A 24054-nucleotide genomic window follows, 5' to 3' on the forward strand; every position below is an offset into this window, starting at 1 on the left:
TATGTCTTGTTATTATCACAATCAATGGCAAACCCACAATATGTTAAGTGAATTTAATTTGACGTTGTTAAAATTTTGCTTAGTTATTATATAAATATATTATATGTCGATAAGATTAATTGGTACGGGTGCAAGTCAAAACTCAAATTGGATGTGTGCAACTAGCGATGGCAATTGGGGTAAGGGACATAGAGTATACTCATGTTCCTATTTCAAAAAATTTCTTATATTATCCCTAGTCAAAGTGTATAATTAGTACTATTTTCACGAGCAACTTGATACCAGTGGACTACAAGATTTTTTATTAACAATAATATAGAGTAAATACCGGCGGAGGTCCTCTGACTTTGGTGGCACTGTCACTTTTAGTCCTCAACTTTTAAATCAACCACTTTTAGTCCTCTTACTTTTTGTTTCTAGCCATTTATGGTCCTTTCGTTAAACTTGACCATCTAATACCGTTTTCTAAAGGATAATTCAGTCATTTCATAATTAAATTATTAATTATTATGTTTAATTTCCTCGTCAGAATAATCAAACAATGGTTTCCCAGCTATGAACGTGTACAAAACCAGCTCGTGAATCAAAATGGCGTACAAAAGCTGGTACGAAGGTTGTGCCAAAACGACATCGGGATATCTCAGTATGACTCGGCAAACATAATAATTAATAAATTAATTATGAAAGGACTGAATTATCCTTGAGAAAACGGCATTAGATGGTCAAGTTTAACGGAAGGACCATAGATGGCTAGAAACAAAAAGTAAGAGGACTAAGAGTGGTTGATTTAAAAATTGAGGACTAAAAGTGGCAGTACCACCAAAGTCAGAGAACCTCCGTTGATATTTACTCCAAAATTATATTATATATCATGGATGGGGTACCCGTCGTGGAAGGAAAAATTATCATTTGAAAGTGCAACTAAAGTCAATTTTGTTACATAATCTATTTAAATATTTAATAAATGACATTATTTTATTTTTTTGAAGGAAAAATGACATTATTTTTTGTAAAGCTAAAAAGACCAAAGAAGTCAAGGAGGCCAAAGTGAATAAAAAGAATCCAAAGTTCTCAAAGCCACAACATAACTTCACTGATCTTTTGAAATCTTAACCAAATCATCTAATGTCCACTCAAGGTAAAAGAAAAGCATGATACAATTTATACAAAGTTGAAAGGCATTACATTATCACAAATCAAGTTCTCTACATTCAGAGCAAGAATAAGGCAGTAATTAAGTGCACTTTAAAAGGTTTCTGCATGCTTACAGAGATCTCAAATTCTCAATGCTTAACAAATTTACGTTTCAACCTTACAAAATTTACATCTACTCACTGAGAAAGTAAGTCCTCATAAGAAATATCATCTTGAACTTGCCAGCTTAGTGGGTATTTATACTAAATTGAAAGCAAACAGCATTTGCCTAAACTATATCCCTAGTCGGATGAATCCTGTAACATATGACTAATCAAACGCATCAGAATCATCATCGTTGGATGTCACCTCTGAACCTTCATCTTCATCTTCACCTTCCTCATCGATCTTAAGTGTTCTATTGGCAGTCATCTTGGACAATGCCACTGTCTTACTAGCCCTCTGTGACCGAGTGCTCATTGCACCAGGGTTAGCAGGAACGGCAGACGAGGGTGAGAACTCCTCGTCTGAGGAAGATTCTTCCACGTTCCTCACTCTTCTCCTGCCACGGCTTGGTCTAGTTGATTTTGGTGCTGGAGTAGGTGGCACTTCCATGGAGATGTCCTCATCAAATGTTACTTCAACCTCTAGCTTCCCTGTGTTATCAACATTTTACAGATTTAAGAATTGTGTTGAGCATAAAATGTATAAATAATAAATGTGAAATTTCACTATAAATTAAAAGATTTAGTTTCTTTTAGTTGAGACTGAACACATTCTTTAAGAATACAACAGCCATCAAGATTGTACCCACAACAGAGAAAGAGCATATAGCAGCAAAGAACTCAAATACAAGACTTTCCAACATCTAAACTGACAGACCATTGCATACAATTTACACCCTGAAAAGATTTGTCACTAATAAAAGAATGTTATTACCTAAAATAAGATTAGCCTGATCAGAAGACAATTTCTGATCTGGATGTCTGTCTAAAGCCTGTAGCCTTTCAGCCATCTGTTTCAAATCCTTCAAGGGCTCCTTCTCAGCTGCTACAGATTCAAAGATAAGGTTTAATAGCTGCCGCATTAACTTAACAGCCTCTTGTTCTGATGACCTAAAATGGAGCAAGACTAGCGTCTTGCAGAGTGCAGATGTATATGATTTCTCAGCAGCTGTCTTCTTGCCACGGAAGCTAGTTACCTTAGAACCAAAAAATAATAAATATTATAGACAAAAATTACAATAGCATTTCAACATGATTGCAATATATCATATAAAAGTTCATCTGCAAGCTAGTGAGCCATCTCTGTAATTGTCAGGCCAATTCAACAGACTTAAGTAACCAGGCCAGGTTCCAACAGAGAATAATTTTGTTGAAACTTCTTTTTAGACTTGAAGGCAATTCTCATATCACGAGTTCTAAAACACTAAACCATTTCACATTATAGCATTTGATGAACCAAACATGTAATAAGCCTCTTCTTAAGCCATTATAGATAATTAGATATAAAGAACCTTTCATATAACTATTAGCAACATTCATGTGTTGGAAGAGAGTAATGATGCAATATGAATTGAGCAGCATCGAAACAAAAATAGAACATGATAACTCATTTAATACTATTCACCTCAGCACCAATTCGTATTGCAAGCCCTTCTTCTCCACTCTCATACTCTGAGGAAGGATCCACTGAATCATCTAGGTTTTTCGTGCCATCTTCATTGGAAGGTGCAGTCCCCTTTTTGTAAATGGGAGCTTGCATCATCTGCACCATGAAAAGTGATGCTTGCACAGCACGTTTGCGCATGTTAGATACTATTACTGGAGACCCTGCAGCATTTCCATTGATGCCTGGCCACATAGAGCGCATAACTGGCACAAAAGCCTTGGATAAGCACATCTGCATTTACAAAGTAAGAATCCCCATTAATCACAGAATTATAATCACTCAAAAGCATTTCTACAATTATTTGAAATCATTTATTTACTTAGAAGTAAATGATGCACACCTTGTGATTCACTGAGAGGGATGGATAGTGCTCAAAGAATACAGATAAACACTGTTTCAACCTATCAAGTAAACCTGTAATTAGATGAATTTGAACTATTAAACTAGTAAAATTAGTTGTGAAGCACTTTACCTCTGAAATTCTTTGCACTCACTAAAAAAGTACAAGCCAATTAGTTTGGCAAATAGTACAGGATGTGACAAAGCAGGTAGGCCTGAATACTTCTCACTAAGAAGAAGAATCTTTGCAAATCCCTCTCCAAGAATGGACTTAACTGACTCATTGTCATTACTCTCTACACAATCATCCCAGTCATTCTTTTGAAGTCCATTATATAAAAGATCAAGCAATTCTATCTCAAAATCCTCTCTTCCATCACAGAGTTCAATTGGTGTAAAAACCATGGAATGATCACGGAGTTGTGAAGACAAAGGTTCATTCATGGCTTTATCTACTTCATTAGGACCATGCCACATTGCAAGATCAATCAAAGCCTTAGAAGCCATAATAGTAACTGGAGAAGGGCCTTTAACAAAAGAGCGCCTTAAATGTTTTACTAAATCATCACTAAGCCTCCTTTCCAAAAGACCAAAAAGACCTAGACACCTCGTGGCAGCCCTCTGAACATCCAAATGGACATGTTTTACCTGTATTTCAGAATAATACCACATGTCACAATTTGTCACTTAAACAGTTAAACAGAAGATAAAACAAGAACAGGGATGAAAGAATGAAAAATGATGGTGAAAAACAAACTAAACTCAGTATCACTTTGCCCATATACATACCCCAGGAAGCAAAACAGAATGCAAAATCTCTAGAGGTTCTATGGCCTTCCCCTGCATCCAACGAAATGACTGTGCGTTTTCCAAGAGAAGGCTAATCACAGCAAGACAGTGAAGCCATTGCATACAATTTGCTGTCCTTTCCCTGCAAGGTCGAGCAAGTTCTTCTATAACCCCTACAACCACTTCTTCAAATTCTCCTGGTGTAGCATGCACTTTCCTTGCCAGTTCTGACACAGCAACAGCCCAATCCTTGTCCCCACCTAAATTGATACCATCTCCTATAACCACCTCATTTTCATGCTCATCCAGTTCATAATCAAGGGGTTTGTGCAGCAACTCCTGCAAAAATTCACCAGCAACCCTTCTGTTTGAAGCATCAGAATAGTCAAGCATTGCACCAAGCAATAGTAATTGCCGAGATGCAAAGCGATAATTTGGGCCTGTAAAACCAGATGGCATTAGATAATGTCAAAATGGAATAACATGAAAGAATGAAGAAAGGCAGGAACAGGCAAAACACACCAGCATCTATATGAGCTTTAACCAATTCCACATAATCACTGACAGTAGCAGGTAGAACTTGGTCAAGAAGATCATTACTGTCTGAAGCTTCTGCTGCATAGACAGCAGATTCAGTGCCTGTTTTCATTGCAGCATCAGAGCCCTTCACCTATTTGGTCATATTGAAAATTCCTTACTTTACTGGAATATTGAACAAGTTTTTGAAAAATCATTTAAATACAACAGATGAAGCTCTAGATCTCTTTCAGAACATAAAACTACAAAGAGGTAATCCTCCTTATCTAAATGACATTTTACTAACCTCAAGTTAGTATGCTCTAATCACAGTTATTTTATATAATTATTTCGCAAAATAATAATCACTTGCAAGTGATTCAGTTCAATTTGAACAAGAAGCATGCAACAAAGACATAGTACCATCTGCAACATGATACATATTATGTATGCTCTAATCACAGTTATTTTATATAATTATTTCGCAAAATAATAATCATTTGCAAGTGATTCAGTTCAATTTGAACAAGAAGCATGCAACAAAGATTTAGAAATTCATTAGTAGGTGTTTGTTATGGAAGGGAGAGAATAATTATGTGGATTGTGGAACACAGTTTGTAGGTATCTAAAGAAATTGTAGCAAATACTAATACTCACAAAGAACTCTAGCTAAAAAGTATAGTTATAGTCGAGCAATGTATTTTTTTCAAGTAGGGCTCTAACTTTCAAACAAAATGAAGGGAAGTAATGCAATGATCAAGATACCCACTTGTGCTTCCACCTGCAGGTTCTTACAGAAGGTTCTCCAAAAAAATGCAACCTCTGCTTCCATTACTTGGACAGTGCAGTTGCATTGTCCTGTGTACAAGAAAGAATTGAATATATTATTGATTGTATTCTCAAATAACATGCAGAGCATATATATATATACACACATAGAGGTCAAATGGGCTCAACCCGTTCTTGTAGGGTTACATTATACACTTAAACTCTCTGTAAAGTTGGAGCATAGATATTAATCATGCCAAACATGTTATGTGAAAGAATAGAATATATGATTGATTGTATTCGCAAATAACATGTATAGTGTATATACACACATAGAGGTAGATGTGGGCTCCGCCCATTCTCATATTGCTACACTATACACTTAACATCCTGGTACGAAGATACAAAACCAATCAATATGACAATATGTTCTATGCCACAAGGACAAAGTTTTGGCTAATGAGAAACAACAACAGAAGAGATGAAACACGACCACAAAATCTTAACTTTCATACTTGATAAACTTGTCTTTCTCTAGTAATTTGCTATTGATAGTTCCACGTTGAGCACATATACAACTAACAAAAATGATATCAAGTTATCAACAACAGGAAACACAACAAAGATGTAGCACACAGCTGAAAGGACAGTATACGAAGTGTCAAAGTGTGTCAGGAGACATTTAAATATATATATATATATATATATATATATATATATATATATAGTTGTAGAGATTTTAATGCACCTTCTCTACGTTTTACATTCACTAACTAGCCATAAAAATTTTCAAATAGAATGGCCTTTTAGATAACAACTTGGGTTTTTTTTATTCTGCAGACATGCAAGTAGTGAGCTACTAATTGAACTAGTCATTCTCAATCTTACATCAACAGCTTAACAAATATTACATCAGAAGGAGGTGGAATTTAAAAAGGTAAAGTTAGTTAGTGCATATAGGGGTTTTTTGTTAACATACATATGGAATTGATCTCAAGACCTCATAATGAGAATTTAAAACCTATGCCACCGAACTGCAAGGTCCTTAATCATATAGGGGCTTTCACTAAAGTATTCTGAATGCTAGATGTCCAGATGTAGTCTATAATTCCCTCTGAAAGCAGTAATAAAACTCATATCCCGAGAAATTATGGTACAGTCTCACGATAATGCAAAGGCATAACATACTAGTCAAAGTGCAAATGTGCAATAAAAAAAATCCATCTGAACATAACTCTAACCTTCAGCAGAGTCACTAGTTGATGTAAAGAACTGCCTAATACTTTGACCATCTTGCAATTTCACCAGTCCTGCTTTTAACAAAGTGCTCATTACTGACTCTCCAACTGACTCATAGGTTTCAACATCAAGAAATTTTAAAAGTTTTATTGGGTCATCATTGCAACATTTGGCAAGCCATTCATCTTTCATCAATTTAATGCACTCCTTCATGACAGACGAGGAGCGATCTGCCAACCCCCTCTGCAAGATAGTTGTCCTAAGTTTGATGCTGCAGAATTTATTGCACAGAAAAACACATCAGGTTCCGAATGAATAGAAAGAACACATTGCCTTTTACTTATCCACAACTGCAGACGGCTAGATATGTATACTTCCAGGCTTAGGTAGTCATTTTATGAGATGAAGAATAAGTAGAGTGGGTAATCAAGAAAGGAAATTAACTATTTGGAGAAAATCTCAACACATTTACATCACATGCAAAGAGGATCAACTAATTCTTGCACAGGGTATAAACAGTGATGCATGATAGTTTAAATTATATGTCTAGCAGGCAGCTTTCTTATTTTTCTAGATATGTATATTCTTTTGGTTCAATATATCATGAACTAAAGGCACTAACCACAGTTGTTTTATATTCTACATAGTTGGTTAGAAATCAAGGTTTTGGAATCTTAGTGATCAATCTAATGTGATGTTCCATGTTCATGAAATGTCAGCAGTTACCTGATGCTCCACAGGCAATTACCAAGTGCACACATGACAATAAGAAGAATGAGAAAAGAGACAAAAAGTCAAAAGTTACCTGAGGCTCTGTAGGGGAAACTTACTAGCAAGCACACAATAAGCTGCTTTACGTACAGATTCACTCACATCCAAGGTGCAGTCAATTACTGTAGTAGCAGTGGAGTGCGAAGGCGGAAGAGAAAGCACAATTGTCTTACGAACATCCTGCATAAATTCCCCAAACTCAGGAACTACAACAGGAGGTTCACTTCCTTTAAAATAAAGAATAACATAATAAGCAAAAGGATACTAGATTCCCCTATTGCATTTACCCTTTTCTTACAGGAACTAAAAGTGTTAATATATTTAACCGGTATTGCAAACATGTTTGCTAAATATCATGAAAATATTTTAAATTTGTTAGTAACGTACAATGGAGAAAAATAATCAAGCTGAATGTATTATATTTTCACCTATGTTAAGAGTCCCCACATTGATAAAATAAGAGAGAACATATGGGTTTATAGGCCATGGGTTAGATTAGCTAATTGATTGGATCAATTATTTAGTGTGGTTTGGGCGTTTGGCCCATTAACATTATAGCCTTGAGGAACCTTGATCGAATAAAAGCACAGAAAACAAATACACCATAATTATATAATAAACTGACCACATTCTGCTCAAGGGGTAATGTCTGCATGAATAACTCTAGAACATCACTATTTTCTGAATCATTCACAAAGCGTGAAAGAGCCCTGATAGCAAATGTTCGCACAGCAGGGACCTTATCACCAACACGCAACTTCATTCCATCTATCGCCTCATCCCAAAGTTCATTGCTAACTTCAGTGTCATCCGGCAGCCGCATTATGATCTAGAAAAGTAAACAACACATACAGATAAATAAAATGAAGAAGAAAGAGAAGTACATTCATTTCAAGAATTCAAGCAGCAACAGAGGGAAGGGATAAAGAGTGTGCATGTAAGGTCAATATTGTCAGAATTTAATTGGAACCTACTGAAGACTAAAACTAAAACAACTTGCAAGTCCAGTAAATCCACCTATGATACCAGCAATGCTCAAAATCTACAATTCAAGTGTCTACTTACAATACAGCAGGAGTAAGCAAGAATAATATATTAAGTTATTTGCCTTGCCATCTCCAATGAAGGCACCAAAACACCATTTTGGTGTAAAAATTTGGTGCAACCTTGCTCCAAGGAAGACACCAAATTTTACACCAAAATGGTGTAAGTGAATAGTGTTACACCAAATATGGTGTAATACTATTCCTTTACACCATTTTGGTGTGGAACTTTTTAAATTCTTTTTGCTAATTGTTTCCTTTTAAAATTTTATATTATTAGAAATAAATTATAAAGATTTAAAGATCTCATTGAGACATTTAAAACAAGATCAATATCAACTATGAAATAATTAAAAATTGAAATACATAAAAACATAAATTTCATTTTAAAATATTATTATTTAATTATTTATTATTATTTATATTAAAATAATTAAAATAAGCGAAATTAAAAGTTTTAAATTATAAGAATACAAATTATTTTAGTGTATGAATAGAATTTGGTGTAAATGGATTGAAGATGAAATAAAATTTGGTGTAAATGGGTTGGAGATGAAAAAATTTGGTGTAAAAATATGCTAAGAATATTTCTTTTGGTGTAAAATTTAGTGCAGAATTTGATATTTTGGGTTGGGGATGGTCTTAGCTGATTATGAGCAAAAATAGTAGCATACTCATTAGACACTAAAAGCATGAAGTGATGAAGATTAACTAATGCACAGGTATAGTGCACAGTAAAATTCAGAAAAAGATAGAGAACTTTTTTATTTCTTCCTGTAACTCATTTCTCTAATTCAACTACTCAAAGCCAGGTACTCTGGTTATAGTTTTATCCAATTCTGAACGAAAACAATACAAAATGCATGTCAAATAAATGATCGCATTCATAAAATTGCATAAAAGAGTTATAAATCTTCATAATGTCAAAGACTATTTTCGTGCCATTTTCTCATATTACCTCAGAAATGATCTGACAAGCTCTGATTCTCGCCGTCCTGTTGGCTGCCACCGCAGCCACGAGCAAAAACCTAAGGAACTGCTCGAGAAACGCATCACTGTGGGAGGCATTCTTCGAGTCCCGTTCACCCGCAAAGATCGCGACGAATCGGATAATTCTCTCCGCGGAGGAAGTACGGCGTTGGAAGTCAAAAAGTGGAGTCAACGCTGTGCAGAAAGCCGCAAAGAACTTCTCCGAGGATACAGATGAGCGGGAACGGAGAGCGGAGAGCTCCTTGAGCTTCCGGAGGTGGGTAGCATGGGACGACCTGACCTCATCCAAAACCCTAGCTATTTTTTGAGTTAATTCAAGCTGCTGCTCGACTTCTTCTACTCCTCCTCCGCCGCCGCCGTTGTTGAGGAGGGCCGGCATCGTGGATTGATCTTTGAAGTATTTTTACGGCTAGTTTCAGTGTTGGTTTGTGATGGAGATGAGGACAGAAGGTGATTGTTGTTTGAATTTGGGAAATTTTGCTAAAATTCTATTTTCCCCGATTTTGAAATGAAAATTGATTTTTGAATTTCGAGCGGGAAAACATTAAATGATGATGGGCCATTTTCCATTTGGGCTTCATATCTGGTAGACTCTTCTGGACGGCCAAATTATGGCCTCATTTGATTATCAATTGATCTAATTCCGTCAATTTTTGGAGAGTTTTATCATCTTTAACAATTTGGTTGAGTCAAACTACTAAATAAGTGGATGTTTGGTAAATAGTTGTTAGTTGATTGAGTTAGTGGATTTAAGTATTTGACTAGTTGATAGTATTAGCTGATTATAGAAAAGTATTTAGCAAATTAGTTGATAATTAATTACATACAAAATGATTTTCTCAAAAAATTGATCGAAAAAAACTACTTTGAATAGTTTTTTGAATTTTAGTGTTTTGAAATAATAAGATGTTACAAAAAGTTAATTAATCAAACAATTATATTGATTGTTTAACTAAGTTAAATAGTCAATAATGAACAAACAAATTAAAATTGGTTGATATGCTAACTATTTTACCAAGTAGAGCCAATATAAATATAGTAATTAGATATTAAAAAACAACTATTTGTCAAACACCCCCTTAACCAAATTTTAGTATGTAACGTTATATATTTTTTTTATTGCAAAGGAGGCTCATACCCTTCACCTCTAACATAGGAAAGCAACCGGTACTATTGAACCACAAAGACTTTCGTGTTGACAACGTTATCTATAGTATGCCTTTTCACTAACTTTGTCAAATATTAACAAAAAAAGGGAAAAATACAAGGAAAACAAATTGGGGACCATACGTCCAAAATAGGCATTTATTGTACATATTCTTTCTCACAATGCTTTTTTTTTTTTTTCTTTGCATCATCAAAAGGTTTTTGCTTTTGCCATTTCTTGGCCGCCTTCCGATAACATTAACATTTATGATTGGGGACCAAAAGTCTAAAATAGGCATTTTTTGTTTTATTCATCCTTTATATAATAAAGTTATATGATTTGGGAAATAATTAATGTTACAATTAATGCCCCAACATCCTTTATTATATAAAAAAAAAACACAACATTTAAAAAATAAAATAGCTATATATTATATAATCATATAAAAAATACTTTTGAAAAATAAAATAGCTACATATTATATAATCATATAAAAAATATGTTCAATTAGAGTTTAAATTTACACATACAAAATTTGAAATTTGCTTTCCAAATGGAATTATCTTAGTTATTATTTGTATTGTGAAAATTATAATATAGATGAAATACAATTAAGAATAAATCAATGTAATTATGTAAATTATCTCTATAAGTTTATTTGAATATGCACATAATTAGAGATTATATTAACCATACAAAATTTTAATTTTAATTTTAATTTTAATTGTAATTTTGTATTCTATAAAAATAATAAATACTTGACCAATGGAAGCTCAAAAATATTATTATATTAAATAATTTAAAATATTTTAATTTTTTTATTTTTTATTTATATTTATAATAACATAATTTTTTTCCGTGCATCGCGCGGGTGAATTACTAGTTTTTTAAACAGAGGGAGGGGAAACTATTTTACTCATTTGATTATTGTCAAAGTACTTTTAGGTTTACATATATATAAACTTCAATAATAAATTAATTTTAAGAATTATTGTTGTGGTTGTTGTTGTTCATATATTTGAAAAATAAAAGACCCCACCTTCATGTTTTTATTATTTGTTGAAAATGAAAATGAAACATGTAGCAATTAGAGGATGATCATCTCATCTGTCTTTAAATATTGTTAAAATTTATATCTTTATACTTTGACCACTACTTACATCACTCTCGCGAACTTTATCCCTAACCATGACCGCATGACATTGAATTACTAAAGGACTAAAGGAGACGCCAAGCACCTTGTTCTCATATGATATGTAATAACATCTTTTATGTATAAGGTTATGAGATCGAGCATCAATGAGGCATAAAGTCAGTAGCATTAAAAAAGAAAAAAAAGAAAAAAAAAAACTAAAAGAGACGATATGATAATTTTATTTACCCTCCAATATCATATAAGTGTCGTCAAAAATTACATCAATCTCTTACTTCTCATATGAGAAATAATGTGAAATGTTATTAGAATTCAAATGTCTCGAACTAATAATAATATTCATATATATATATATATATATATATATATATATATATACTTTGATCAATCACCACTTGTAGCACTCACACCAACCTATAACAATAGCCATTAGATTATTAAGGCAGAATTTAAAGTAACATTTGAATTTGTAGCGTTTAGTCAAACGATAATTTATTAAACATTTATTTTAGAGATTTAGTTTGGTTAATTTGCTAAAATTCTACTCAATTATTTTTACTCCATAATATAACAAACAATAATATGATATTTTCATTATGTGAAATTCAGAAAAAGTGTATACATAAAAAAAAAATGTTAGTCAAAATAAAAAATAAAATTCCATATAATATTTTTTTTTATAAAATTAATTCAATAATTACTTAGTTAAGTTATGGCCTTACAGAATACTAGAAGTACAAACAAATCAAACCAAGAATATTTTAAATTTTCAACTGTAAAATTCTTGGTCAGTTTCAACATGACCTGCATGTTGAGTATATAATATATAAACTTTGCAATTCAATTATCAATTTAGACTTTTAGTTGAGATGGAGCACATGCTTCAATTTGATATTAAAACTAACTCCATGACATTTAGACTACGGTTCATGTGTTGTTTGAGGCCCATAAAAAAGTAATCCATCTATACAATGAGAGGATTGTGACTTTTGAGTGGATAAACTTGAAAGTGCATCACATGTACATTATTCCCATTTTCTATCTGAATGTGTAAATCATACTAAAGTTGTATAACACGAATTTCCCATATCATACTTTACTTCCTTTTAGTCATAATTTACGCTATAAGTATGATTTATCAAATACCCGTAAATTAATCTCTAACTTATATTATTAATACTCTTGTGTAATAATTTGTAAATTAAAAAATTATGTTAAAATAATCTATGAAATGAACTTGATAAAAAAACATTAATAAAAATTAAAGTTGTGATTTTTTAAGAGGAAACTTATGTTCTACTTCCTTTTAGTTGCAATCCACTTATTTTGTCCCTATAACAAGTAACACCATCTTACTCTATGCAGATGCAGTGTATGTAGGTGTCAGATATTCGATACTGGAATAATTGTTGAGCAACACTAATCCGGTGCAGTGCAGATAGCAGAAGATCGAATAATAATTTTTTATCTAGAAAATAATTACTTCTGCTTTTTGAAATAATATTTTAAAATCATAGCCTAATTTCACGACATAATATTTAAAAATGAAAAGGCACATATCGATCACTCTATGAACAATTTTTTATTTTTATGTACTTTTACCACCAGACACAATGAGTAATCTTCTTGTTGAATTGTATGCATCTCTAATAAATGGAATAGAGGGTTTGGAGATCAAAGTATATTATCAATAATCTAAAAATAAAAATTGTGAGATTAACAATGGAGTATTTAATTATAGCAACGGGAATCAAGCTTCTAATATTTTGAACCAAATCAACAGTTTTTACTAACTCAATTAGCGTAAATAGCTCCATATATACTTCTCTATGAATATGTACCGAGTAAATGGAGTATGATTCTCATACTTTAAAAGTCATAAGTTCAATTCTTACCAAAGTACATCTTTTTAGTCCAACTCGTCATACATGATTTTTATAGTGTAGTTTCCCGTCACCCCAAAAAACATGCACAATACATACCAAGTTGAAAACTAAAGAATGAGCTTATTTAGAAATGATATTCATATTAACTCTTTGTATAGTATTTGTGTTTGTTGTTGGGCGGAGGATTGGTGCTTGGGAAGATTTTTGGGCAGAGGCCGGTGAAGTGTCAAATCGAGCAATTTCTCTCTCGAAAATGTGATGACTTATATCATGTATATATATAAAGAAATAAAGTGTGCATTCACTACGAGTTATAACTTTTGATATATATTGATACTTAATCAATTGATCTGAACATTTATTGGCATGACTAGAAATCGAATTATATATGTTAATATTGTTGAGAACCATGTTATCCGCAACAAAATGTAGAAGCTAGCTAAGAAGCATATGTTCCAAATGATGCTCAACCAATCAAGCATTACAGTACACCCAATTTGATTGATGGCATTATTGTTATCATCAAAGTTTGGGGACGATATGATTATGGTTTGTTGGCTGAGAAATAATATAACAAAAGCTAGGCTGCTATTTCTGGGTACATAATAAGGCATCAGATGCCGTCTCGATATGAAATGGAATTGGCAATATAATCTCCAATGGAGTAGTGGACTGACAGATTTAGCACCACCCGACGTGGCCATGTGAAACTTTTGACGTTGGAGATAACAAAACAGTTTTGGTTCTCTAGTTTTGCACTGTCGTCCGTCCTATAAATTTGTAAAAAGCAAAAGTATGTAGGACTACATGCGATGGTTATATGTGTTTAACTTTTTTTTTTTTTTTTAGGTAACTCTGTTACAATGTAGTATCTGTCCACACATACTTTCTTAATTTAATAATGAAGCACAAAGAGTTACTTTCTTTAGTCCTTAGTGTTCGAACCTAGAAAAAGGTTATGCCGCTTGATCATGAAGTTTTTTTATTTGTTCTGTGTAGTCACAGTGAAAATACGCAATCATTATTCGAGTATATGTAATGGGTAAATCATACCATGTGATCCTAGCTAGTTAGTCGGCAAAGGGCCACCAACCTAACTAGCAGGTAATTCATAATTTATCGATTCAAATCAATAAAAACCAATAGGTAATTCATTCATAAGAGTTGACTTATAACACTGTGATTACCAAGTCAACTTGGTTGAGTTGCCCTTTTATTCTTACTTTTATACTTGGTCATCACTTGGTGTTTAAGATTTGTGGTCCAACATAATTACATAGTTACGTTGCTGAAATGTTGAACGAATATATGGAAGGTGTGCAGTGGTGTAATAATTCAGGCATCTTAAGAATGTTCATTATTGTGGATTGAATGGTTGAAGATTATATTAGTATAGAAATGAAAGGTTGATAAATTTGACTACGGAATTGATGATATTATATATATATATATATATAGGTAATCAAATTTAAGAAAAAAGTATATCTCAAAATGTAAGTTCAATAGATAGGAGAATTCATCAAGTCTAAAGTATCATTTAAAATTTTACCATCTATATCAATATCAATATATAATTATAATTATATCGATTGATTAATTATCCATCTCTCGAGAAGTTGAAACTTTTAGTGACGAACTCCAAACTGATCATATTATGATCGACTCTTATTTGCCCTTTGTGGACCTTATCAAGCACATGCCATGTAATCATTTTCTAAGTTGCTCTCTCTCTCTCTATTGCACTATCAATGTATAAATAGCTGACTTTTTTTTTTCTAGACATTTTTCACTCCGAATCATTTCTTAGTATTGAATAGTCGTATTGTAGGTAATTCTCGTCTTAATGAGAAGACCAATTATAGATATATACTTGAACCAATGTGAATAGCTCATTTCAAAAGATTAGCTCAAATAAGTCAAATTGTCTTAGATAGAATTTCTCAACTCTTATGTACCGCACAACAATTTTTTTACAAAGCTAACGAGTGATTTTACTCGTCAATCCCACGAAACTAACAGGCTGTTTGGTTGAGTTTAGTTTCCTTGTAATTGAATTGCAATTCGTTGAAGCCACAAATTACAGTGTTTGGTTGAAAGGAATTGCAATTCCACCGAATTGCAATTCATACACCCACCGACCCACGTATGAATTGCAATTCAATGGGGAAAGGAAAGGGAAAAGGGAAGAAAATGATTTGTTTACCCTTTATTATTATTAGCATTATTATTACACGATGATATTTTAGTCTTTATACCACTTATTCTCTTCTCATTCCAAATAATTCTATTCATCCCTACTAAACAATGTAATTTGAATTCCTACCATATTCCCACCGAATTACAATTTGTTTTTCCCATAATTTCTTCTTTCCAACCAAACGCCCTCTAAATTATCAGATCGAGAGATATAGACATATAGTATAATTTATTTAGTAAATGCTTCATTTTTTATTTTTAAAAAGAAATGGTAATCTAGTTCAAAATTGTGTTTCTTTCCAACCTAACCGTCTTTATCACTGCATTGACGATATTAGTTTATTGGGAATCTTTTAAAATATTCCGCAACCTCAACTATCCAATGAAAATTAAAACAACCTCAAAAAAGTCATTAATCCTTAAAGACAACTAAATACGTCCATCGAACTTGTGTCTATGTGCGTCTCTACGGGCAGTTTCGAAAGATTGGCTAAAAGGTAGTCTTGACCGGTAACCTCGCTGCTGTCATGTGTTTTAAGTCAATAATTAGAAATAATAATTAATTATAATTTTAAATAATGAACGGCGCAGATCGAAGAGATTTGGTCACTCTTCCCTAATTAGTTAACGTGCCTAACAGCGTCATCATCGCCTTCAATTCAACACCACACAACACTACCTAAATACGCAGGGAATAAGTTAATCAAATTAATACTTGATTAATTAACCAACTTGGATTGCGAAATATAATACAAATTAAGTAATTTTATGCGAAGATTAGAAGCCGCAACTTGTACTTCTCTGACGTTTGCAAATTGAATTATTAGGCTGCCGGAATCACCGAATCTGGCTAATTAATAATGGGAAATTAATGTCAACTCTATTAGCCAATTAATCAATGATAATTTACGTACTATAATAATTATATACATACCATTAATTTGATTAATCTCTACAAAATTACGGACGTATGTAGTTACAGAATTGTTCAATAACAATACGATAAACTTTTAAGTTTGAATAACGATGTAAATTAAACAACATGCACTTCTAAGAGGTGCTTAGTAGGTAACATGTAATAGTCCCGCAGTAATAATGTAACATAGAAATTAAATTAATATTTAGAAGAAGAAGAAGAAAATAAAAGACTAGTATATAGTTATATCTCATTGTTATTCAAGACCTCAACCACTGAAAAGTAGTCAAAGCTTAAAATTTTCAAATATAAATGACCTTTTCAACCATCTTTCCAAACACTTTTGGCATTTGAAAAGTATTCCATCGTCACTACTACTAAGTAGCTACTAGTTCTAGGTGGCGGATAATATCGACCACCGATAAATGATCGTTAGAAAACTTGTATGATTAGCTCTGATCCTTAGCATGCTTCTCTATCGTTCAAACATGAGTGGTTGAAAATCTTTATTAAAAAAAAAAAACATAATCATTTAACAACCATGGCAATGTTGAACATATAATATATAGAGTAATATATAAACATAAATATGCATGCAATTCGACTATCAATTTAAATTTTTAGTTGAGAATTTGATATGGAGATATGTTTCAATTCGCAACAACTTATGTCATAAGGTAAAAATTCATATTCCTTATGCCAGTAAGGTGTTGCCAGATAAGATTTAAAAAAAAAAAAAAAAAAAAGAAAAAAAAATCCCTTTGGTTCCTCGATTACGTAGCTCCTTTACTTCTTTCTCTCATCCTCTCTTCTTTATTTCAATTTTTTTTGCCTTTTTCTTTTCTGCTCTCTCTTTTGTTTTGTTTTCTTTTTCTTCTTATTATTTTTTTCTAAAATATTTTAAAATTTTTACATTTTGAATCAACCAAAAATTTTCAACTATCAAAAAAGTGATCGAAAATCTTTTTATTGTTTTCAAGACAATAATAAAATTTTCTGACCACCTTAGACATTAATTGGAAAAACAAACAATTATATAATTGCCATTTTTTTTGTTGGTTGGCAATTAGGAATCTTTCAGAAATATATGATATCTTAACAACATAAAATTTCAATGACATGTAATTACATAGTTACTTACAGATAAGTCAAATGTTTTATTAACATGTTATATATTGTCAATAAAAAAATTGTATTTAAAATTATTTATACAAAAATTTAATAAAGAATTAACGAAAATAAACATGCACGTGTGTACGTACACAACATGTGAAATGAACAAAATGAGTATATATTTATTTTGTACATTGAAAAAGAAAAAGTAAATACTGGTCCGTTCGGAAAGCAATCGGAGGAAAATGACTTAGCTCCTAGAAAATATTTTTTGGAAAATGAGTCATTTTCCATTAAACATTTTTCTTTCTAACGTTTGGCTGCACTACAGCTGAAAACTGTATTTGTGTGTTTGATTCATTTTCCATAAAACATACTGGTGTAGCAAGAAGAAGACGTGGGTGTCTGGTATAGTCGTATAGATGATGCCAAGAAGATGAAGAACAAGATGATGGTGTAGCAAGAAGAATTGCTCGTGGATGTGTTGCTGTAGAGAACGTCTCTGGTGTTGGAAAACAAAGCAGATGAGAAGTAGTGTGAAAAATTACTTCCCCTAAAAAAGTAAAGTCATTTTCCAAAAAATCACCTATATTTTTTATTGACCACACCTCTATTTTTCATTAACTTTCATTTTCCTCCTCTAGCCAAACACAAAAAACTCAAAAATAATTTACATAAATCATTTTCTGAATTTTCAAACACATCCTAAAGTGACACAAAAATGGATTGGATCAAATGACCACTACATCACATGTCACCAATAAACATTTAAGTGTTGGTTAGAAATGAAAAATCAAAATAGATATTTGAACATTAATTACTTAAATGAGTTAATAGAATACGACATATATATATATATATATATATATATATATATATATATTTCTGCATAACTTGCACGAATCAATAAAAAGCATGCAAGTTATGCTAATTGGATTGCACATTGTATTAATCAAGTTATACATCACAAGTTTTATTTTCTCCAAATACATTTAGGATAATCATAATATTAAAATGGTTAGAGTAATAACAATTATATCCCCTTCACCATACCTGGACTATGTGGTCTAATGGTACCCGGGTTGGACTTGCATTTGGAAGGTTGTAAGTTCGAGCCTTAGTGGATGCGTTATTAGCTCTTTGTGTCTCTTTGTGTTTCACTAGGTTGAGAAAGTATTAGTATGAACAGATACTACAATCTAACTAATAGAGCTAGTAGCATTCAAAAAAAAAATATCCCCTTCACCATTTGCGTGCTTGAAACAATAGATTATTTCTCTAATCATAATTCATGAAATATTGGATGTAACACTACAAGCCTACAACCACTATAAGGGTGTGTTTGGTTCAGATTGATAACATATTAAGTTTAAATTAGTACTATTAAATTTTTGGTTTGATTTATTTTTGTTCAATTTGATGTTTTGAATGTCATGGGTTTTAATACATACGTAATAATTATTATAGTTGTCAAACTATGTAAGAAAAATAAATCATTACTCATGTTGAAAAATCACTAGACGTCTTTTATATATATATATATATATATATATATATATATATATATATATAAAATTTAAGACTTGATAATTATAAAGTATTTAATACTAAAATATTAAATATTAACTTAAAAATATCTAAAATTCTTAATTGTATAAAAAATTAAAGAATCAAAACACAATTCTACAAAAGTCATAACTAACAAAGTATCAAACTTGTTTTCAAAAAAACAAAGTATCAACTTAGTTTTAAACTTTCAAATCAATTCATAGAATCATAGAGAAATTACGTCTTTTGAGTAATTTAAACGATTTATGATTATTTATCTAAAAACAACGTCATTTTAAGCAAAATAACACACTAATTGACGAATTAAACAGCCGGTCACTTAAGATATCGTCTCCATTAATACTATAGTCGGTCGGTTAGTGCCTAGCGTAATTTTTATAATCACCACCATTACGTAATAAAAAAACTCATATGCCACGCGGGTCATCCTAGTAGGAACACCGAACATGTTTCCTTGTACTGACAAAAAATTGCCTATAAAAGGAAGTCACTCTCTCTGCAAGTTTGCATACTAATCTCTTCTCTTTCATACACAGACAAGCAGGTTTCTCAGCTCCTAGAGCCGTCTAAAATGTCTCTTCTCTCAGATCTCATCAACCTCAACCTCTCCGAATGCACCGATAAGATAATCGCTGAATATATATGGTGACTCTCTCCTCTTCACTTATCTATCATCTTCCCCCCTGTTTCTCGCCACCTTTTTCTCTCTGTGTTTCTATATTGCATGAACAATAGGCTTTTTCTTCTTCTTCAATTCTTCTCCTATTTTTCGGAAATATTTATGTTGTTTCTGTGAAGTTGTTGAATTTGTATTTCTTAACTCTCACCCTTTCTGCTATTCTTGATTTAATCAACCAAATGTCAAAATACTTGGTTGCTATTCTGGGCTTGTCTTGTTCTTGCACAGCTCTCTAGGAAATGTTGACAGCAATTATTGACTATGTAGCTTATCAATTTGTCGTTTACTGGATATTACTTTTGTAACGGAGAATTAAAAGTAAATTTTGATGTTGTATTTACTATTGATGTTTTGTGGTGTTTGAAACAGGGTTGGTGGATCGGGCATGGATCTCAGGAGCAAAGCCAGGGTATTTGATTCTTCCGAGATTGTTGTTTTGGCAGTGACATTGATTTTAGGTTTTATTAAGGTTGCTAATAACTGAATTGATGTTTGGTTTTAAATATGTAGACTATATCTGGACCTGTCACTGATCCCTCAAAGCTTCCCAAGTGGAACTATGATGGGTCTAGCACAGGCCAAGCTCCTGGAAAGGACAGTGAAGTAATCCTATAGTGAGTTACCTTTCCATTTCTAGAGTTAATTAATTGCAACCATTTTAACTGAGTTAACACGTTTGGTTCGCGAAATAGGCCAGAAATTGAATAGTATTATCATAAATAAGTTTATTCCTTTGTTTGGTAATGAGTTTCGTTCATGAGAATGACTTATTCTCTTTATGTCTCCCGATATGGCGGTATTAAGTTATTCATGAGAACTCATGAATAGCCTATATTTTTTATTTTCTATTTTGTTTGATAATTTTCCCATATTTTTTTAAAAAAATATTATAGTTTGCTATAAAATAATATTATTTTGAAATCTTATATATATAATAATAATATAGTATTATTATTATTATTATTATTATATAGTTTGTATAAGAATACTTATGTCTTTAAACATATATATACTCATTTCTAATCTTTAAACTAACTTAACACTAGAATAACATTTTTATACTATATTCTTTCAGTGAACCAAACAATGGAATACAAATGTTATTCTATTCCTGGTCTATTCAATTTCCTATGGAATAGTATTCCTACTCCCTTAACATTTATTTCGTGAACCAAACATAGAGAAATTAATTGCATTTATTTGACCATGGTTAAATTGATGTAGCCCTCAAGCGATCTTCAGGGACCCGTTTAGGAGGGGCAACAATATCTTGGTGAGTGAGTTCATTTATTGCTAAACTAAGTGGTCATTAATATTGTCTGCATTTGATCAAGTCTTGTAATATACTTTTGTAGGATCAGTGTGAACTTTAATGTTGTGTTTTTTTTTTTTTTTTTGCCTAGGTCATGTGTGACTGTTACACTCCAGCTGGTGAGGCTATCCCCACAAACAAGAGGTACACTGCATCCAAGATTTTCAGTCACCCTGATGTTGCTAAAGAGGAGCCCTGGTAATACTTTCGTTTACTTCAATTCCCCTGGCATATATGTAATATCGTGATTGCTTATGTTTTATTGTGAACAGATGAACATTTGAACTTGAGATTTTTTCTCGTTGAATCAGGTATGGAATTGAGCAAGAATACACCCTTCTGCAAAAGGATGTCAATTGGCCCCTTGGTTGGCCACTCGGAGGTTATCCCGGACCTCAGGTATAAAACATTACATTGGTGTTTTATGGGAATCAATAGAATCATTAGATTCAAATGTTTGAGAATTTCCCAGTTTCTTTGCTTATTAGTATTGTCTTATGTTGTGTACAGGGACCATACTACTGTGGAGTTGGTGCTGATAAGGCTTGGGGGCGCGATATTGTCGACTCACATTATAAGGCCTGCCTTTATGCAGGGATCAACATCAGTGGCATTAACGGAGAAGTGATGCCCGGACAGGTAAAAACAACCTTATTTCATTTTTCCCGGGCTCTCGATTGTTGTTCTTTTCCTAGTATTCTGAAGTTGATATGCTTTGCAGTGGGAGTTCCAAGTTGGACCTTCTGTTGGCATCTCTGCTGCTGATGAACTGTGGGTGGCTCGGTATATTCTCGAGGTATTGTAACTCGTTATTCATGACTCACCCGCCATTTTTACGTTCTGTTGTTAGTGAAAATATGTTCCCAAAGTGAAGAACTAACACCTTTCTTGTTGTGTATGATTTGGTGTTTTTGCAGAGGATTACTGAGATTGCTGGGGTTGTTCTGTCATTCGACCCCAAACCCATCCAGGTAAGGTTTTAGTTTTTTCTGGTTCATGATTTGTACTATGTTTTGTTGATCCTAAATTGTTTGTTTTCTTTGACTTTACCATTAAATCTAGGGTGATTGGAATGGTGCTGGTGCTCACACAAACTACAGGTAATGTATACATATTATTCGTATTAAGTCAATTAGTTTTTGGTTAGTTTCCCATAGGTCAGGTCAAAATAGAATTGTAATACTTGTGCTGTAAAATATAATACTGATCAGGAAAAATTGATTAATTGTTACTTATGAAAAATTCGACAAAAATGGTTTGCAGCACAAAATCAATGAGGAATGAAGGTGGATATGAAGTGATTAAGACAGCCATTGAAAAGCTTAAACTAAGGCACAAAGACCACATCGCCGCCTATGGTACCGGCAACGAGCGTCGCCTGACCGGGAGACACGAGACGGCCGACATGAACACTTTCTCATGGGTTTGTTTTCACTTTTTTGTCTTAGGACTAGCAATTTCTGACACAGTTTGTCGAATATCGATCATTATGTCTGATGATGAAGTGGTTATATGTGTTTATTGCAGGGAGTTGCTAACCGAGGAGCGTCTGTTCGCGTGGGTCGGGACACTGAGAAAGAAGGCAAAGGCTACTTCGAGGACAGGAGGCCGGCGTCGAATATGGATCCGTACACTGTTACCTCCATGATTGCCGAGACCACCCTCCTCTGGAAACCTTAAACAATGATTATTGAGTGTACGAGAAGTGTAATGTTTTTTATTTGAGGGAAATTTATGAGTGTAGCTTAGAAAACGCCTTCCGGGTTGTGTTTAATTTATAGTTTTAAATGTTGTTGTTTTCCGGTTTCCCTTTGTGCTTGTAACTGAGAGGGCGTGAAGTTTCACTTCATTAATTTCTACTTTCCTGTAACAGAATAATGATTAATAACATATATAATGAAAAGGTTGATTGGTGTTTCATGTTGGCAATTGTATTAATTATTACCTCAACAAATTTTGTGGTCCGAACAGGTTGAGGTTAACATTGTTTTTACACATCATTTTTATAGATTTATTTGCAGTTGAAAAATCAATTAAGTAATAATATTGTATATTTGTACTTTATATGGTGAGGGTAAATTAACTTGACAAAATGAGAGACATTGAGGGGTAGAATTGATAAAAAAAAAAAAAAAAAAGTTATAAATATACATTACAAAATGCACCAAAAATGCACGGTCATTTAATCATTAACAATTTTTTAAAATTTTAATTTAAGGACTATGTTAAAAGGAAAAATGTGGCACAATAAATAATGCTTGATTTAAGCAAACATATGAGTATATGACAATATATATCATTATAATAATTATAGTATGATATTTATATTTTTTTTATGATGACAAAAAAATAGCTTTCATTTTTTTTTTTTTTTGCTGAAAGAAGTAAATTAAATTAAGTAAATATTATTATATTTTTATTATTACCACAAAAGATAAAATAGTTGCAAAAAGAATAGGAAATACAAAATTTTTAAAATGACAAGCGTTTCATGTACACTAATTTATTTGTTATAATAATAATATAAAAATAAAATAGTCATCATCTTTTGCATTGTTGTTATTATTATTATTAAAAGATTAAAAAAAAATACTTTGGAATGAGTAAATTAATAATATAAAAAGATTAACAAAATATTTTATTACATATAAAGTTTGTACATAAATGAAAATGTAAGGATTAAAATATAGTAATTCTATAATTATCTTCTTATCATCATTATACCATGAATAAAACATTTACTAATGCATTTTTATATTTAGTAGGTTATAAATTTAGGGTGTTGCTATTTGTATCACCCTTTAACCAAAAGTGGGTATAAAG

The 24054-nt window shown here is 32.2% G+C and overlaps 2 protein-coding genes across 2 annotated transcripts; one reads left to right on the forward strand and one right to left on the reverse strand.

Moving 5' to 3' along the window:
• Nucleotides 1-1168: 1168 nt before the first annotated feature.
• On the reverse strand, nt 1169-9739 carry LOC109180159 (condensin complex subunit 3). Its single transcript, XM_019329633.1, has 12 exons — nt 9229-9739; nt 7853-8056; nt 7262-7407; nt 6459-6727; nt 5219-5307; nt 4456-4603; nt 3934-4373; nt 3278-3792; nt 3146-3206; nt 2764-3036; nt 2074-2335; nt 1169-1790 (listed from the first exon to the last, which is right to left on the reverse strand). Exons 1-12 carry the CDS (start codon nt 9637-9639, stop codon nt 1465-1467), a joined length of 3144 nt encoding a protein of 1047 aa, XP_019185178.1. The 5' UTR covers nt 9640-9739; the 3' UTR covers nt 1169-1464.
• A 9996-nt stretch (nt 9740-19735) lies between these two features.
• LOC109180381 (glutamine synthetase cytosolic isozyme 2) lies at nt 19736-23161 on the forward strand. The gene is made up of 12 exons (XM_019329908.1): nt 19736-19885; nt 20289-20328; nt 20430-20533; nt 21144-21192; nt 21323-21429; nt 21543-21630; nt 21742-21870; nt 21953-22027; nt 22149-22202; nt 22294-22331; nt 22495-22654; nt 22759-23161. Exons 1-12 carry the CDS (start codon nt 19812-19814, stop codon nt 22909-22911), a joined length of 1071 nt encoding a protein of 356 aa, XP_019185453.1. The 5' UTR covers nt 19736-19811; the 3' UTR covers nt 22912-23161.
• Nucleotides 23162-24054: the final 893 nt, after the last annotated feature.

This window comes from Ipomoea nil, unplaced genomic scaffold, assembly GCF_001879475.1.
Source record: "Ipomoea nil cultivar Tokyo-kokei standard unplaced genomic scaffold, Asagao_1.1 scaffold1026, whole genome shotgun sequence".
Taxonomy (NCBI): domain Eukaryota; kingdom Viridiplantae; phylum Streptophyta; class Magnoliopsida; order Solanales; family Convolvulaceae; genus Ipomoea; species Ipomoea nil.

Coding starts and splice junctions, on each gene's coding strand:
- LOC109180381 (XM_019329908.1), top strand. CDS start 19,812: ATGTCTCTTCTCTCAGATCTCATCAACCTCAACCTCTCCGAATGCACC. Junction 22,203..22,293: donor TCGACCCCAAACCCATCCAG/GTAAGGTTTTAG, acceptor CATTAAATCTAG/GGTGATTGGAATGGTGCTGG. Junction 22,332..22,494: donor GGTGCTCACACAAACTACAG/GTAATGTATACA, acceptor AATGGTTTGCAG/CACAAAATCAATGAGGAATG.
- LOC109180159 (XM_019329633.1), bottom strand. CDS start 9,639: ATGCCGGCCCTCCTCAACAACGGCGGCGGCGGAGGAGGAGTAGAAGAA. Junction 3,793..3,933: donor ATTCTGTTTTGCTTCCTGGG/GTATGTATATGG, acceptor TCTGAAATACAG/GTAAAACATGTCCATTTGGA. Junction 3,207..3,277: donor GAGTGCAAAGAATTTCAGAG/GTAAAGTGCTTC, acceptor TTTACTTGATAG/GTTGAAACAGTGTTTATCTG.